Here is an 18,927-nt window from a genome sequence, read left to right as displayed (position 1 = left end):
TTTGTGTGTCTGTGTTTGTCCCCCCAACATTGCTTGACAACCGATGCTGGTGTGTTTATGTCCCCGTCACTTAGCGGTTCGGCAAAAGAGACCGATAGAATAAGTACTGGGCTTACAAAGAATAAGTCCCGGGGTCGATTTGCTCGACTAAAGGCGGTGCTCCAGCATGGCCGCAGTCAAATGACTGAAACAAGTAAAAGAGTAAAAGAGTATTATTATTATTATTATTATTATTACATTTGTAATTATTATCATTTGACTTGGCTCAGGGTTGGTCTTGTTTCTGGTAGAATTTATGTGGGTCATGGGTAAACTACCTGTAGCCTTAAATATCCTCATAATTTCAATAAGCCATCCAGTGTTGAAAACACTTCTGATAATCTTTCCTGTTTCCTAAGAGGCAAAATATCTGTTTAAAGCTCTACAGGACATTCCGTTCCAATCTCATTTAATCCGTTCTCTATGACACCACCACCACCACCACCACTACTACTACTACTACTACTACTACTACTACTACTACTACTGCTGCTGCTGCTGCTGCTGCTGCTGCTGCTACCACTACTACTACTACTACTACTACTACTACTACTACTACTACTACTGCTGCTGCTGCTGCTGCTGCTGCTACTACTACTACTGCTACTGCTACTACTACTACCTTTATCACTATTATTTAGTGGATTGGGGGAATCCATTTCACCAAACTCTCTTAACTTAATAATGTTATACATATATATGTGTGTGTGTATGTATACACTCACACACACACGCACACACACAACACATGTATGATGACTATTCAAAGAGAAACAAGAATAAATGGAAGGATACGCACACAAGCAGATGCAAAAACACAAATATACACATACAGACATGCATACACATACACACACACACGCACACACACACACACACACACACACGCACGCACACACAGGTACATAGAGATAATAATTAATCATGAAATTTTGAAATTCTAACAAATCAAGAATCCTGATAGAAAGCTGATAAATATTCTCGTTATGTGAGGCAATGTAGAAAGTTGAGATAACGATCTTATTGAAATATTCTAAATAATGTAAAGAATCATTAATGAATAGGGATTTAAAAAAAAAATACTTCAGTTTAAACAGTGTGGACAATACAGTGGTAGTAGTAATTATAACGATGGTGGTGGTGGTGGTCATGGTAGTTGCGATGTTATTGTTGGTGGTGGTTGTTGGGATGATGGTGGTGGTGGTGGTGGTGGTGGTAGCTGTGTTGGTAGTCAGAGTACTTGTGATAGTGGTGGTGGTGGTCATGGTAGTTGTGATGTTGTTGGTGGTGGTGGTAGTTGGGATGATGGTGGTGGTGGTGGTGGTGGTGGTGGTCATGGTAGTTGTGATGTTGTTGGTGGTGGTGGTAGTTGGGATGATGGTGGTGGTGGTGGTGGTGGTGGTGGTGGTGGTGGTGGTGGTGGTAGCTGTGTTGGTAGTCAGAGTACTTGTGATAGTCGTGGTGGTTGTGGTAGTTGTGATGGTAGTCAGGGTAATTGTGGTGGTGGTGGTGGTGGTGGTGGTGGTAGTAGTTGGGATGATGGTAGTGGTCGTAGTTATTGTAGTTGTGAGGGTTCTGGTAGTGGTGGTAGTGGTTGTGACAGTGGTGGTGGTGATTGTGATGGTAGTGGCAGTTGTGATAGTGGTGGTAGCTGAGACAGCAGTGGTGATGGAAATGTTGGTTGAGGCAATGGTAGTAGTTGTAATGGTGGTCATGGTGACCATAGTGGTGATGATGATGGTGGTGGTGGTGGTGGTGGTGGTGAAGGTGATGGTAGTTATATTTTGTGTTGGTTGTTGTAGACAGGGCAGTGATGCTGGTAGTGTTTGTTGTGATGGTTGCCAATGGAGACTGCAATGGTGGCTAAGGTGATGATGGCAGGGTTGATGGCTGTAGTTGTAGTTGTGTTAGTGGTGGAGGTGGTGATTATATTTGTTAGTGGTGATGATGATGATGATGATGGTGTTAAAGTTGGTGATTGGTGAAGGTGTTTGTCGGTAGTGAAGGAGGGTGATTATGGAATTGATGATGATGATGATAAAACATTGGTAATGATGACGTTGGTGATGATGGCGCTGGTGACGAACATGAAGACATTAGTAATGTTGGTGGCGGTGGTGGTGGAGGTGTTGGCGCTGGACCGTTTTGCTAAAACTAAATGAAATTGAAAAGAAGAGAAGATCCAGGCTGATTACAAGGAAGATTTAACATCAAATAGAAAGACTTCAAATAAGGGTAGGGATGAGGAGGGAAGGGAGTGTTCCAATCATCTCTAATCAATTTAACAGCTTCTAAACAACAAAGCTATTACAACTCATCATGCATTGGATCCTTCACTGAAGATAAAGAGGATTTCTTTAATAATAAAAAAAAAATCTAGAAACAGCTGTATATCACAATATCATAAGGGATTTGTTGGTAAGGAAGGATAACATGCACCAAACATTGTGATGAACTTATGCAAGAAAAAGCCTATTTCTTTACTACCCACAAGGGGCTAAACACAGAGAAGACAAACGGATTAAGTCGATTATATCGACCCCAGTACGTAACTGGTACTTATTTAATCGACCCCAAAAGGATGAAAGGCAAAGTCGACCTCGGCGGAATTTGAACTCAGAACATAGCGGCAGACGAAATACGGCTACGCATTTCGCCCGGCGTGCTAACGATTCTGTCAGCTCGCCACCTTATGCAAGACAAGCCGTTACTGTTGTTAACCTTGGTTCAATTCTGTTCTATGTAACATTCCAATGCCATTCCAATTTTAATTATCTGATTCTCTTGTCATTTTATCAGAACAACAGGCTCAGGCACATCATCATCATCATCATCATCATTGTTTAACGTCCGCTTTCCATGCTAGCATGGGTTGGATGGTTCGACTGGGGTCTGGGAAGCCAGGAAGCTACAGCAGGCCCAGTCTGATCTGGCAGTGTTTCTATGGCTGGATGCCCTTCCTAATGCCAACCACTCCGCGAGTGTAGTGGGTGCTTTTTACGTGCCACCGGCACAGGTGCCAGGCGAGGCTGGCAACAGCCACAATCGGTTGGTGCTTTTTACATGCCACCGGCACGGAGGCCAGTCGAGGCAGCGCTGGCAACGGCCATGTTCGGATGGTTCTTTTATGTGCCACCGGCACTGTTATCACAACTGCAATTTCCATTGATTTTTGATCGATTTCGATTTCACTTGCCTCAACAGGTCTTCGCAGGTAAGAAGTTCGCTTTGGAACCATAGGATACCAACCACTCTGTGCTAGCTTAAAATTGATATATGAATTGAAGTAGGTGCTAATTTTGTGTGCTTAGCTAGAACTAGGGTGCAAAGAAGTTCAACATCTCATTGGATACTAAAATACCAGCTGTGGATTTCAACTGGAAATATACGAGATGAAATACCAGTTCTTTACTCTTGCAACCATTATTATAACTATTTTGGGTGATGGGTGGGGGAAATATTTGGCTTTAGATGAGTGTAACACACACACACGTGCACACACACACACACATACATACACACACTGATGCACAGACAAATACACATATATACAGTTTCAGCATGAATTCAATAGTAAATCTATTCTCTTGAATAGAAGATTCCAGGGGGTAAACTTAACATTACTAGTAGTGGGGAGGTGGTAGTGGTGGTGGTGGTGGTGGTGGTGGTAGTAGTAGTAGTAGTAGTGATGGTGGTGGTTGTTTTGGTAGTAGTAATAGTAGTGGTGGCAGTTATGATGGTGGGAGTGGTGGTGATTGTAATAGTGGTGGTGGTGGGTGTGGTGGTGGCGGTGGTAGTGGTGGTGGTGATGGTGGTGGTAGTGGTGGTGGTGGTGGTAGTGGTGATAGCGATGGTTTCAATGTTTAAACTTACCTTTACTTGGGGTGGAAGGCAATGCTCTATGTCCTGCCCCGTGGGGTCATCAGTAAACAGTGCAAACCCTGATTCCTTGATGTCCCGGATATAGAGTGTTTTCTGAAGGCTCTGAAGCAGTTCAGTGACAGTGGTGGAGCCATCAAAACTGACGACCTAGAAACAATTAAAACACACAAATATTACTTTACAACAGAGAGCAAATTAGAAAACTACAGCAACAATTCTTTTACTATACCGCATATGGCTGACTCTATCCATAGTAGTACAAAAGTCACAATAGACAACCCTGCCAAACACCCCTGAAAAAATTACCTGTTTTAGATACATGGTTGTATCAACAGTGCATTGACACCTTGTATATGCCTAGTAGGTACAGGTGTGGCTGTGTGGTAAGAAATTTGTTTCACAACCACATGGTTCCAGGTTCAGTCCCACTGTGTAGTACCTTGGGCTAGTGTTTTCTACTATAGCACTGAGCCAACCAAAGCCTTGATTGGATTCAGTAGACGGTAACTGAAAGAATATGTCATATATATATATATTATATATATATATATATATATATATATATATATATATTGTTGTATTTAGGAATGGTCATTTTGCCAGTTTAATCAATAAAAACACACACACTATATATTTGGTATTACTTTGCTTTAGCATTATTTATTTTTTACATTAATCTTAATCTTATTTCGGCCAGAGTTCTTTCGTCACACTCCTGTGACTGCATCGGTGGTCCTTTGCTTTCTTCTTTCTTATTTGTGTGTCTCTCCTTACTAATGGTCAGCCATTTTGTATTTCTTTTGTATGCGTCTTCATTTGCGCATGCATATATCTCTATGTGCGTCTATGTTTAGTTAGTGTGTGTGGGGGGGATGTCTGTAATATTTGTATCTTCTGTTTATATACATTCGTGTAATTTGTTTTTGTTTTTGTTTATTCTTATTTTGTTCATGTGTTTACATCCACTTATTATTATTATTGTTATTATTATTATTAAAGAATAAAGCAAAGGACCACTGATGCGGTCACAGGAGTGTGACGAAAATAAATATCACTGAAATAACACCAAATATATAGTGTGTGTGTTTTTATTGGTTAAACTGGCAAAACGATCATTCCGAAATACAACAATATCTGTTTCAACACACGATTTCACATAAAAAAATCTTGCACAATAAATGTATATATATGGCGTTAGGAAGGGCATCCAGCTGTAGAAACATTGCCAGATAAGACTGGAGCCTGGTGCAGCCTTCTGGCTTCCCAGATCCCCGGTCGAACCGTCCAACCCATGCTAGCATGGAGAACGGACGTTAAACGATGATGATGATGATGATGATATATATATATATATTATATATATATATATATATATATATATATATATATATATTGTTGTATTTAGGAATGGTCATTTTGCCAGTTTAATCAATAAAAACACACACACTATATATTTGGTATTACTTTGCTTTAGCGTTATTTATTTTTTACATTAATCTTAATCTTATTTCGGCCAGAGTTCTTTCGTCACACTCCTGTGACTGCATCGGTGGTCCTTTGCTTTCTTCTTTCTTATTTGTGTGTCTCTCCTTACTAATGGTCAGCCATTTTGTATTTCTTTTGTATGCGTCTTCATTTGCGCATGCATATATCTCTATGTGCGTCTATGTTTAGTTAGTGTGTGTGTGGGGGGGATGTCTGTAATATTTGTATCTTCTGTTTATATACATTCGTGTAATTTGTTTTTGTTTTTGTTTATTCTTATTTTGTTCATGTGTTTACATCCACTTATTATTATTATTGTTATTATTATTATTATTAAAGAATAAAGCAAAGGACCACTGATGCGGTCACAGGAGTGTGACGAAAATAAATATCACTGAAATAACACCAAATATATAGTGTGTGTGTTTTTATTGGTTAAACTGGCAAAACGATCATTCCGAAATACAACAATATCTGTTTCAACACACGATTTCACATAAAAAAATCTTGCACAATAAATGTATATATATGGCGTTAGGAAGGGCATCCAGCTGTAGAAACATTGCCAGATAAGACTGGAGCCTGGTGCAGCCTTCTGGCTTCCCAGATCCCCGGTCGAACCGTCCAACCCATGCTAGCATGGAGAACGGATGTTAAACGATGATGATGATGATGATGATATATATATATATATTATATATATATATATATATATATATTTCCGAATGAGATAAAAAAACAAAGCCAGGAAGATTTTAGAACATTTATAAATAGGACGTCTTACAGCTGTTTTCAGGATATTTATTATATCCCTTCATCAGAGACAGTGTGAGAAAATGGTTAAGCAATAGCTGATTTAGATAAAATATGAAAATAGTTAATTTAGATAAGATACGAAATTTTGTATCTTATCTAAATTAAGTAATCTTAACCCTTTTCTCACGTCTCTGATGAAAGGATGTAATAAATATCCTGGAAACAGCTGAAAGACCTATTTATAAATGTTCTAAAATCTTCACAGCCTTGGTTTTTTTATCTCATTCGGAAAAAATTTTTTTATATATACACATGCTGATATAGGCGCAGAGTGGCTGTGTGGTAAGTAGCTTGTTTACCAGCCACATGGTTCCAGGTTCAGTCCCACTGCGTGGCACCTTGGGCAAGTGTCTTCTACTATAGCCTTGGGCCACCCAAAGCCTTGTGAGTGGATTTGGTAGACGGAAACTGAAAAAAAAGAAGCCCGTCGTATATATGTATATATATATATATATATATATATATGTATGCATGTGTGTGTTTGTGCGTCTGTGTTTGTCCCCTCAACATTGCTTGACAACCGATGCTGGTGTGTTTATGTCCCCGTTACTTAGCGGTTCGGCGAAAGAGACCGATAAAATAAGTACTGAGCTTACAAAAGAATAAGTCCTGGGGTCGAGTTGCTCGATTAAAGGCAGTGCTCCAGCATGGCCGCAGTCAAATGACTGAAACAAGTAAAAGAGTAAAAGAGTAAAGAGTAATATGACCTATGTTGGACTCTTTATTTGCACGAACACCAAACCTGGAGCTTAACTATGGTCTATCCATATCACTTACTCAGCATTACCTGACACCTTTGGGTCTTATTGACACCATTACCTCTCATAACCTATATATATATATATATATATATATATATATGGCCGTTTTTCATTGTAATATATATTATTATTTTATTTCATTGTGTTTGTTTTCGCCATAGTCTTGTATGATCATTAGCTATTCCCAGTGGCTTTCTGTCACTGGTGGCACCACCAAAATTGAACAATACAAATGTTAAAAGTGCGAAATGTAAGGATGTTAGCTATGAATTTTCTGTTTGTTATGTTTTTGTCAAATTTTCCATTTGTTGCGTGTCTGTGAAATTTTAAAATATATATATATCTTTATATATAAAACTGTAGTTGTGTGAGTGTCTGTCCCCTTCGATTTAGATTCCTAACTACTCCCACATTTTGCGATGCAGTTTAACCAAAACCGGGTATCTTATAGTCGTGATTCATATCGAGTCCTTCTGGGTATTAGCGCGCATCTACGATGAGTCTACGATTTTAAAAATAATTTACCATCATTTTTTCCATTTTCATGCATATTTTTTTAAAGGGAAGTAACTCTCTAAAAATGTCTACGATGAGTCAACGATTTAAAAAAAAATTTACCATCATATTTTTTCCATTTTTAATGCATTTTTTTGCTATTTTTTGGCTATAACTCTCTAAAAATGCTGTATAGTTATTTCCCTTACAAACCCGAGCAATGCTGGGCGATACTGCTAGTATATATATATATATATAACCACCCAGCGAACTTCCACCATGGGTCATCACAATTGCTTAAGGTAAAAATGAATTCCTCGCTCTTTCGGAAACATCAATCTTCTGTATTGACCGCTTTCCACCACTTTGATCTGTTTTTTGTATTGAAAACGTATCGCCACCGTGGGCCACTGCATCGAACACTTTGAACATATACTTCAAACTATATATCAACTATACATGAACTATATATCAACTATACATGAACTCTAAGATGTCTGACTCTGTTGTGTATTATAAATGAATTTCTTGTGTTTGACGGCATGAGCTGTCTTTTTTTATATATAACTTTTTTTGATAAGGTTCATTTCAGGAACTGAAACATGTTATAATGTATATATAAAAATTAAAAATTGTATAATACAGCAGCATTTTCGAACTTCATTTTTTACAAATATATATATATATATATATATATATATACATACATACACACACACATATACATAAACATATATATGTGTGTCTTAGAGTCTGTGTTTGTCCCCCACCACGGCTTGACAACTGGTCTTGGTGTGCTTATGTCTCCACAACTTAGTGGTTCAGCAAAAGAGAGAGATAAAATAAAATAAGACTTAAAAAAAATGATGGCCATTTCATCTTTCCTTTCATATATAACTGGTACGCTATTGGTTACAATGACAAGAGCTCCACTTGGGCCAATTAATGGAACAGCTTACTTGTGAAATTAACATGCAAGTGGCCAAGCATTCCTCAGGCATATGTACCATTAACATAGTTCTCAGCAAGATTCAACATAACAAAGAATGTGACAAAGCTGTCTCTTTGGCATTCAAGTACTATTCATTTTTGCCAGCTGAGTGAACTGGAGCAATGTGAAATAAAGTGTCTTGCTCAAGAACACAACATGCCACCGGGAATCGAACTCACAACCTTATGATCATGAGCTGAATACCTTAACCACTGAGCCATGTGCCTTCTCTCTTTCATATCTATTATATAAAATCCATTCTGTCTGTCTGTGTGTGTGTCTTCTAGGATCTCGGGCATCCTCCATCCGATTGCGCTCAAATTTGATCTGTAGATACCGACGTTATCAGGGCATATATAAGTCTTGAAGAAATTACAAAAGTCGATTCCAGGTGAGAATGCAATTGATAAAGCCGTGGGAACGTGCATTTGTACACGCAAGTACATCAGCTGTTGCGATCGATACTATGCATACCTGAGAAAAATGCATGTGCAGTTTGTGCAAAAAAACTGGCTGGCTTGAAATAATGCCACAAAATGGGATGGTCGGATAAGTTGTTTTGAGAAAATTTGGTTTATATGTTTGACAACTCAGCACCGTCCATTGGACAGGAGGCACTTTGCTCATATAACATATAATATGACATTTTTTAAAGATAGCAGATAATGATAGCAGGAAGGCTCATGTGCTATTTCTACTAAGTAGATGCTACCACATCGCTCTATGGGGCTCTCTATTGAATTCCATAGTGTTTATTTCAAACAAGTTAATGCTTAGTCATTAAGAACTTAAACAATAACAGATTGTTAATCACTAATTACAATTTGCTATTCCTTCAGACTAACAAGACAATCAGTCTTTTAGATTAACATATTCCTTTCTATGGTTTTACATTTTTGATATGCACTTTCACATACACACACACACACACACATACACACACAGACATGCATGCATACCTGCTCATTCACACACAGACACATACACATACACCTGATGTCATGGAAATACAGTTCTAAATTTGGTTGTTTTGTCTCAGTCAACAATCTGAGAAGCATTTCATAGTTAATGAGTTTTGCATACAAGGGGAAGGAGCAGAGAGAGAGAGAGAGAGAGAGAGAGAGAGAGAGAGAGAGAAGGGAGAAGGGGAAGAGAAATAGAAAAAAGTTGACATGGAGATGAGAATGAAAGGAAGGAGGTTAAGAGACAGTTGTGGCATTAATTATTGAAGAAATGGTCTGTAAAATACTGTTAATTAAAAATGAATAAGCAAGATATTTGAAATTCATAAAAAAAAAAAGCATCTTAATTGTTCTACAAGAAGAAAATTTTGCTGTAAATATACAGGGAGTGAAATACAGTCAAACAATAAAACTCAAAAATGAACACACATCACTACTACTACTACTACTGCTGCTGCTGCTGCTGCTACCATCGTCATCATCATCATCATTATCATCATCATTAAAAGTTAGTAAGGCAACAATCTGGCAGAATTGTTAACACATGAGACAATATGCTTAACAGAATATCTTCCAGCTTTGCATTCTGAGTTCACATGTCACTGAAGGTGACTTTGCCCTTCATCGTTTTAGGGGGTTGAGAAAATAAGTACCTGTCGGACATTGGAGTGAATGTAATCGATTCCCCCGTCCCCTAAAAATTCCTGGCATTGTGCCAAAATTAGAAAGAATCCTTAAAAGGCAGTGGGTTAGTAGAATGGTGGGTGAATCATTAAAAGGCGGTGAGCTGGCTGAATCATTAGCATACCGGGCGAAATGCTTAACGGTATTTCATCTGCGTTACGTTGTGAGTTCAAATTCCGCCGAGGTCGACTTTGCCTTTCATCCTTTCGGGGTCGATAAATTAAGTACCAGTTACGCACTGGGGTCGATGTAATCGACTTAATACCTATGTCTGTCCTTGTTTGTCCCCTCTGTGTTTAGCCCCTTGTGGGTAATAAAGAAATAGGTATTTCATCTGCCATTACGTTCTGAGTTCAAATTCCGCCGAGGTCAACTTTGCTTTTCATTCTTTCGGGGTCGATAAATTAAGTACCAGTTATGCACTGGAGTCGATGTAATTGACTTAATCCTTTTGTCTGTCCTTGTTTGTCCCCTCTATGTTTGGCCCCTTGTGGGTAATAAAGAAATAGGTATTTCATCTGCCATTACGTTCTGAGTTCAAATTCCGCCGAGGTCAACTTTGCTTTTCATCCTTTCGGGATCAATAAATTAAGTACCAGTTACGCACTGGGGTTGATGTAATCGACTTAATACCTATGTCTGTCCTTGTTTGTCCCCCTCTATGTTTAGCCCCTTGTGGGCAATAAAGAAATAAGAATGGTAAAAGTATCAGATGAAATACCTTGTGGTATTTGTTTTAGCTCTTAAGGTTCTGACTTCATATCTCACAGATGCCAAATTTTGCTTTTCATCCTTTTGGGTTTCATAAAATACTGGTCAAGTACTGAGGCTGATGTGGTCAACTAATCTCTATCCTCAAAATTGTTGCCCTTGTGCCTAAATCAGAAGCCATTATTGGTGAGCTGGCCGAATTATTAGCATACCAAGCAAAATGCTTTGCAGTATTTCATTCATCTCTACGCTCTGAGTTCAAATTCCACTGAAGTTGACTTTGCTTTACATATTTTCAGGATTAATAAAATAAGTACCAGTTGACCACCGGGGTGAGTGTAATAAATAACCCTACCCTCAAAATTGCTGGCCTTGTGCCAAAATTTGAAACCATTTATTATTATGATGATGATGAGGCAATGAGTTGGCAGAATTGTTACAATGCCAGGTAAGATACTTAGTGGCATTTTGTCTGTCTTTGCATTCAAAGTTCAAATTCTACTGAGGATGGCTCTGCTTTTCATCCTTTCAGGGTCAATAAATTAAGTAGCAGCCAACTACAGGTTTTGAAGTAATCGATTAGCCCTCAACCCAAAAATTTCAGGCCTTCTGCCTATAGCAGACAGCATCACTATTATTATTATTATTATTATTATTATTATATTATTATTATTATTATTATTATTATTATTATCTATTATTATTATTATTATTATTATTATTCATTGCTAATGAAGTAGCTGTATTTTTGTCAGCCTTCTTTCAAAGCAAGTATTTTACTAGCTGAAACATAAATTTCACCAAAAATGTTCACATCAGATAAATTAAAGTAGTTTGGAGTCTCTTCTTAGAAAGGTTAACTATAAGAAGGTTCGTGTTTTATTTTTGGACAAAAATTTAATTTTTTTTGTTTTTATGCCATTGATACCAAAAAATGGTCATGAACATTTCATACCATGCCTCCAAAAACGAAAAAGAAAAACATACAAAATAATATATTTCACACACAGAAACCAACCAAAAAGAATGCTAATTTAATTGCAATGCGAAGTATTGATAATATTCCCAGACAAAAGAAAATAATTATTTAACTCAACTGAGTAAAAATCTTGTCGCTACCATTGCCACCACCACCACCACCACCACCACCACCACTACCACCACCACTACTACCACCACCACCACCAACAACAACAACAGTATACATGTAATGCTTCAAGTGTAAATATGAACAAGAATAAATTGACTTTTACTAGTTCAACTGGAAAATTCTCAATATGAAACATTTTCTTGTGAGAACAAAAGCCTGAAAGTATTTCGCGCACGGAACTGGGGTCAGCCTTTCATAAGTAATTATAGATGCTCGTGAGAAATGAAAAATACCATAATTCTGTTTTGTGAAAAGAGCAATGTGTTTTCGGATCCTAACCAAACTTGAATTGGAGAAAGCTCTGGCAGAGATTTTAAATGCAATATCCTTCAGTTGAAGAGGGAGGGTGTATAGCACTTAATGAGGTATTTTTAAGAGGGTGAGGCAATAACCTAAACTGAAATAGTACATGAGACACTTACCCATAAGCTAGTTCCACAGTATTTGGGGAGGAGAAACACAACAGTCATCATCAGAGGTACTGGTGATGATGTCTAATCTGGCTAGTAGTCACCTTCACAGTAAAATAGGTGCAGATGGTAAGAATAGACAAAACATTGATGTGTCATCAGGTGGAATCCCCATGGACACACAAGTCCTCATGACCCTGCAAAACCACAAACTAATACAAGGAGTGTATCTTGTAGAAGGTATGATAGAAAGAACTGAAGCCTCAGCATACAAAGTGGATGACCAAGCTGTTACATATATACTCTTTTACTCTCTCTCTTTTACTTGTTTCAGTCATTTTGACTGCGGCCATGCTGGAGCACCGCCTTTAGTCGAGCAAATCGACCCAGGGACTTATTCTTTGTAAGCCCAGTACTTATTCTATCGGTCTCTTTTGACGAACCGCTAAGTGACGGGGACGTAAACACACCAGCATTGGTTGTCAAGCAATGCTAGGGAGACAAACACAGCAGACACACAAACACACACATACATATATATATATACACATATATACGACAGGCTTCTTTCAGTTTCCGTCTACCAAATCCACTCACAAGGCATTGGTCGGCCCGGGGCTATAGTAGAAGACACTTGCCCAAGATGCCACGCAGTGGGACGGAACCCGGGACCATGTGGTTGGTTAGCAAGCTACTTACCACACAAAACTTTCAGCACAGAAAATCTGGAGGAATAAAAGTAACAATGAGAAATCATGGAGGCTGTCAGTACTAGGGTGGTGCTAGATACGACTTGTGAGTCAGGAAGTGAGACTGTCCTGTCCTCATTATCAGGAGAAGAAAGCTATAGGACCCAAGAGAAACTCAACTTCTATCCACAAAGAATGCCTACCACAGCAACAACAATAACTAACACAAAATGACCAAGAAACACCCTCTACTTCTCTTGCTGTTGGTGGTGTTTTATTTTAACCAATTTCTTGAAAGACTCATTTTGCATTGGAGTTAAACTGTTTTTTTGTTCAAAACAATCTTTGGAATTCCTTCATGCCAGGAATATCTTTGCTATTTAGCAACATTTCAATAATTCTTTCAATTCACCAACAACAACACTGAACACCTTTTTGATCTCCATGTGTCTAACACACGTGGACATGCCTACAAAGTCAGAAAACAACACAGCTCCCATGACTTTCGGAAACATTTTTTCACGCTCAGAGTTGCTGAAGCATGGAATAAACTGCCTGTGTCAGTTGTTGACTGCCATGACACTGCATCCTTTAAGGCCCTCATGCTTTCCGAAATCCGCCGAAACTACACCTGATTATATATACACTTTAGATGAGTTGTAGTGCACCTGAGCACTGTACACAATTATTATCATTATTATTATTATTATTAATTTAGGTAGATCTTTTTTGTCATTATCCTCCTCATCATCATCATTTGTAAAGTTAGAAATAAATACCTAATGACCATTTCAACTGAAGCCAATACTTTTCTGAAAATACTGAATACCACTGGAACTGAAGACAACAAAAATGAATAAGTATATATATTTGTTCATTTTACACCCATTTTCCTATACTGGCATGGGTTGGACAAATATGTTATATGAATTATCATTGATTTACAGTTGGATCCCCTTCCTGTCAATAAACTTCATCTGTTTCCAAGTAAGGTAATATTTTAGAAGACACTTGCTTTGGGTACCACAAAGTAGGACTAAACCTGGGACTGTGAGGTTGGGAAGCAAACTTCTTTCCATGCATCTATGTCCACACCTGTAGCAACTCTCGTGCCTATAGTTACATCTCTGCCTATATATATATATATATATATATATATATACATATATATATAAGAAAATAGTAAAGTGGGAAAAACGACAGAAGGCTTAATTGTTAAAAAATATATATATTTGTGTCAAAATGTCTGGAGAATATTGGAAAAATTTTTTTCCCCTTTCCTTAAAATGACATAATTTTAAAATTTTTAAAGAGATTACCGGTTTCGCATGTAGCTTTTCAAATAAGCTACACGCGAAACCGGTAATTTCTTTAAAAATTTTAAAATTATGTCATTTTAAGGAAAGGGGAAAAAAAATTTTTCCAATATTCTCCAGACATTTTGACACAAATATATATATTTTTTAACAATTAAGCCTTCTGTCGTTTTTTCACACTTTACTATTTTCTATATATTCACCCACGTGCTTTACCAAACAAACTTTCTTATCTATATATATATATATAATATATATATATATATATATATAATATATATATATATATATATATATTATATATATATATACATATATATACAGATATATCATCATCATCATCATCATCATTTAGGCGTCCGTTCTCCATATGTATACATATATATATATATCTATATATATATATCCCCGTGACCAACCAGGCTATCAGATGTTGCTACACATCGCTGGTCACAATGCGTTTCGCATTGTTTTAGCATTCAAATGACGCCACCCCGCTGGCTAAGTGAGCAGGCCAACAGAAGAAAGAGTGAGAGAAAGTTGTGGCGAAAGAGTAGAGCAGGGATCGCCACCACCCCCTGCCGGAGCCTCGTGGAGCTTTAGGTGTTTTCGCTCAATAAACACTCACAACGCCCGGTCTGGGAATCAAAACTGCGATCCTACGACCGCGAGTCCGCTGCCCTAACCACTGGGCCATTGTGCCTCCATATATATATATATATATATATATATATATATATGGTACTACATAAAAAAAATATATATATATATATATATTTATGTAGTCCCTGTGTAGCAAGTAGCTTGTCTAACAACCACATGGTTCCGGGTTCAGTCCCACTGCGTGGCACCTTGGGCAAGTGTCTTCTACTATAGCCTCAGGCTGACCAATGCCTTGTGAGTGGATTTGGTAGATGGAAACTGAAAGAAGCCTGTCGTATATATGTATATATATGTATATGTGTGTGTGTGTTTGTGTTTGTCTCCCTAGCATTGCTTGACAACCGATGCTAGTGTGTTTACGTCCCCGTCACTTAGCGGTTCGGCAAAAAGAGGCCGATAGAATAAGTACTGGGCTTACAAAGAATAAGTCCCGGGGTCGATTTGCTCGACTAAAAGCGGTGCTCCAGCATGGCCGCAGTCAAATGACTGAAACAAGTAAAAGAGTAAAAGAGTATATATATATTTATGTAGTCCCATATATATATATATATATATATATATATATACATATATACATATATATATATATGTGTATATGTATATATATAAAGGAGATTTTTTTTTAAAATTATTTTTTTAAAAGAAAGTTATAAAGTCTTTTATCAGGATGTTACCTTTTTTGAAAGAAGTTTTATTTTCTAGTGTGTGAACGCTTTCGATTAATCTTTTCAAATACATGTGCTCTTAGTTAACTAAGAGCAAGTGTGTTTGAAAAGGTTTATTGAAAGCGCTCGCATACTAGGAAAAAAACTTCTTCCAAAAAAGGTAAGTACCATCCTGATAAAAGACTTTATAACCTTCTTTAAAAAAATTTTTTTTTTTTTAAATCCCCTTTATTCTTAAAACTTGTATTAAGCAATTTTCACAAAGACTTTCAACTATATATATGTATGTGTGTGTGTGTGTGTGTGTGGTGTGTGTGTGTATAAAAAAACTGATGTTGTTGTATATACAAATAAACATCCAAGATTCCACTCGAATCCTGAACAAGTTAACAGGATCTCCTAATGACAAAGTAAACTTCATATAATCAAGGAATATTTGGCCTGGAGAGTTGCTTGTAATCTACTCCTCATTTGGACAATTTACTACTTCTGAGGTTCTGCTAGCTATAAAACATATGTAACCTGGAGTTGATCTTCTCCGTTCCCTAATTTTGGTGATGTTTATTTGCATATATAACAACCCTTGTTGCTAACCATGAACTATAAAGTTAACTTTTTACAGTTTATCATACTTCAATATGGAAAAAATTCACAACTGCTAAACCACTATTGCTTCTGAAAATTGTTTTTTTTTATATCTTCTACAGATTGCTTGAAGCTTACTAACTTCCTACACCTTGATCCTTGGATCTTACCTTTACATATATATATAATATATTATATATTATATATATATATATATATATATGCATATATGTATTATATATATATATATATATATATATATATATATAATATATATATATATGTATATGTATGTATGTATATATATATATATATATTATATATATATATATATATTTATTTATCAAAAGAAAAACAGGATGCAAAGGATTTAGCGGTACATATGTTTCCGGCTTTATTGGACAGTTTATATCAATGCATAGTTGATGTAACATGTATGTCAATAGCCTTCTTCAGCCCCGCACAATTACCACACCAAAGACATGTATTACATTATAGCAGGTTTGAGAAGTTTGGGAAAAATACGGGTTTCATTGGGGATGCAAATCCTCATAGTCGTATACAGCAGAGCGAGACCCAAAACAAAACGTTCATACCGTTTTTCACTCGATATGTCTCACTCTGCTGTATACGACTATGAGGATTTGCATCCCCAATGAAACCCTTATTTTTCCCAAACTTCTCAAACTTGCTATAATGTAATACATGTCTTTGGTGTGGTAATTGTGCACGGCTGAAGAAAGCTATTGACATACATGTTACATCAACTATGCATTGATATAAACTGTCCAATAAAGCCGGAAACATATGTACCGCTAAATCCTTTGCATCCTGTTTTTCTTTTGATAAATATACCCTATTACCTACACCATTAACTGGCATATACAGGTGCTTACAGTTATCAAGTATTCACCCTGAATATTTTGTATATATATATATATATATTTAAGAGATAATGGTGTCATTGAGACCCAAAGGTGTCAAGTAATGCTGAACAAGTGGTGTAGACAATCTGGAACTTAACTATATATATATATATATGTATATATATGTATATATAAGTCAAAATCTGGAAGACTGCTGTCTTTAAGTTTTTGTCTACCAAATTCACTCACAAGGCTTTGGTCAACATTTGCCCAAGGTGATTGGGGAGTGTGTGTGCATGTGTGTGCGTGTGTGTGTGTGTGTGTGTGTTCAATAATTACTAACTGCATAACCAAGGAAGTGATTAAACACACAAAACAATATGGTGACATTGCATGTGCTCAATAATCACTAATTGTACAACGATTGATTAAACAGACATTAATTTAGTGTTATTCCTCTGACATTCACAGTCCTTCATTTGGACTATGAATGTCATTGAAATCTATAAACTATTGCTGTTCCATCTGCCCATTCCACAAGGTTAATGGTATTTTTCATACATTGATTATGGTCTTTAAGATTTCATTAATATATCTCTAATGAGTAGATTGCCAACATATTTCAATAAATTTCCCAAATAAACAAGATTTTATAGGAGTTTCATAAAATATTTGTAATTATGCATTGGTTGTTGTTTAGCTCCAGGTCAGGCCTGATCAAGCACACCTGTGCTTAACGCTTTAGCATTCAGATTACTCTATCAAATGAAATGCTTATTTATTCACATTGTTTTGAATTAATCATGCATTATCACAAGATAATGAATTAATCAATGCATTATCTTGTGATTCCAATGATGTGATTGTTTATTTTTTTAAAATTGACATTGTAGAGTAGGTGTGAGAAGCAAATTAAATAAAATTTGGGATATTTTGCAGAGGGTGAAAGTGGTAACAAGAACAGGACAGTGAGAACAAAACAGTAAAAACAAACGTTGAGGACTATTAAGCCAAGACGATAGAAAATTTCTTCTGAACTCTAGGAGGACAAGCTTATGAAGGAGACAGTATAAGCATGTTGTTGTCTTTACGACGGTAGTAGTCAGATATATCTGTAATATAATATATGACAATTATTCTATTGCCATAATAAAACTCCGAGTTTCGGATGTCAGGGTAGAAACTTGCACTGGCATCTCTTCAGTTATCGAGGTAATTAGAATATTTTAATTGCCTCAATAACTGAAGAGATGCCAGTGCAGATTTCCGCCCTGACATCTGAAACTCGGAGTTTTATTATGGCAACCAAATAATTGTCACATATTATATTACAGATAAATTCCTCTATTTACATAATATCGAAATCTCTTTCCTTCTTTAGTTGTCTTACCACCATTACTATTAATATATATATATATATATATATATATATATAAAGGTTTCTTCAAGTTTCTGTCAACCAAACCCACTCACAAGGCTTTTGTTGGCCCAAGACTATGGCAGAAGACACTTGGCAAAGGAGCCACACAGTGGGACTAAACTTTGAACCATATGGTTGGGAAGCATGATTCTTACCATACAGCCATACCTGTACCTATAAAAAGAAGTCAAACAAAACATGATAATTTGCCTTATGTCATAATACAATATTATGTAGAACACAAAATTGTGATTTGATGTGTAAGTTGGATAATGATCCTGTGTTATTCATTTCAACTCCAACTGTCTGTCTGAAGCATGGAAAAAGTATAGAATAT

At 36.7% G+C, this 18,927-nt stretch overlaps 1 protein-coding gene across 8 annotated transcripts in view; it reads right to left on the bottom strand.

The window, feature by feature from the left end:
• The window catches only part of LOC115212914 (pleckstrin homology domain-containing family H member 2), a 1,355,391-nt gene that overhangs the window by 192,932 nt on the left and 1,143,532 nt on the right, over positions 1–18,927 (bottom strand). For all 8 annotated transcript variants that reach the window (XM_036504153.1, XM_036504157.1, XM_036504154.1 and 5 more), the window contains one exon: positions 3,913–4,068. In XM_036504153.1, the coding sequence (XP_036360046.1) occupies positions 3,913–4,068 (156 nt within the window). The remainder of the gene's footprint in view (positions 1–3,912; positions 4,069–18,927) is intronic.

The sequence above is a fragment of the Octopus sinensis genome, linkage group LG6, assembly GCF_006345805.1.
Source record: "Octopus sinensis linkage group LG6, ASM634580v1, whole genome shotgun sequence".
Classification (NCBI taxonomy): Eukaryota; Metazoa; Mollusca; class Cephalopoda; order Octopoda; family Octopodidae; genus Octopus; species Octopus sinensis.
This window is presented reverse-complemented; position numbering and strand designations above follow the sequence as displayed.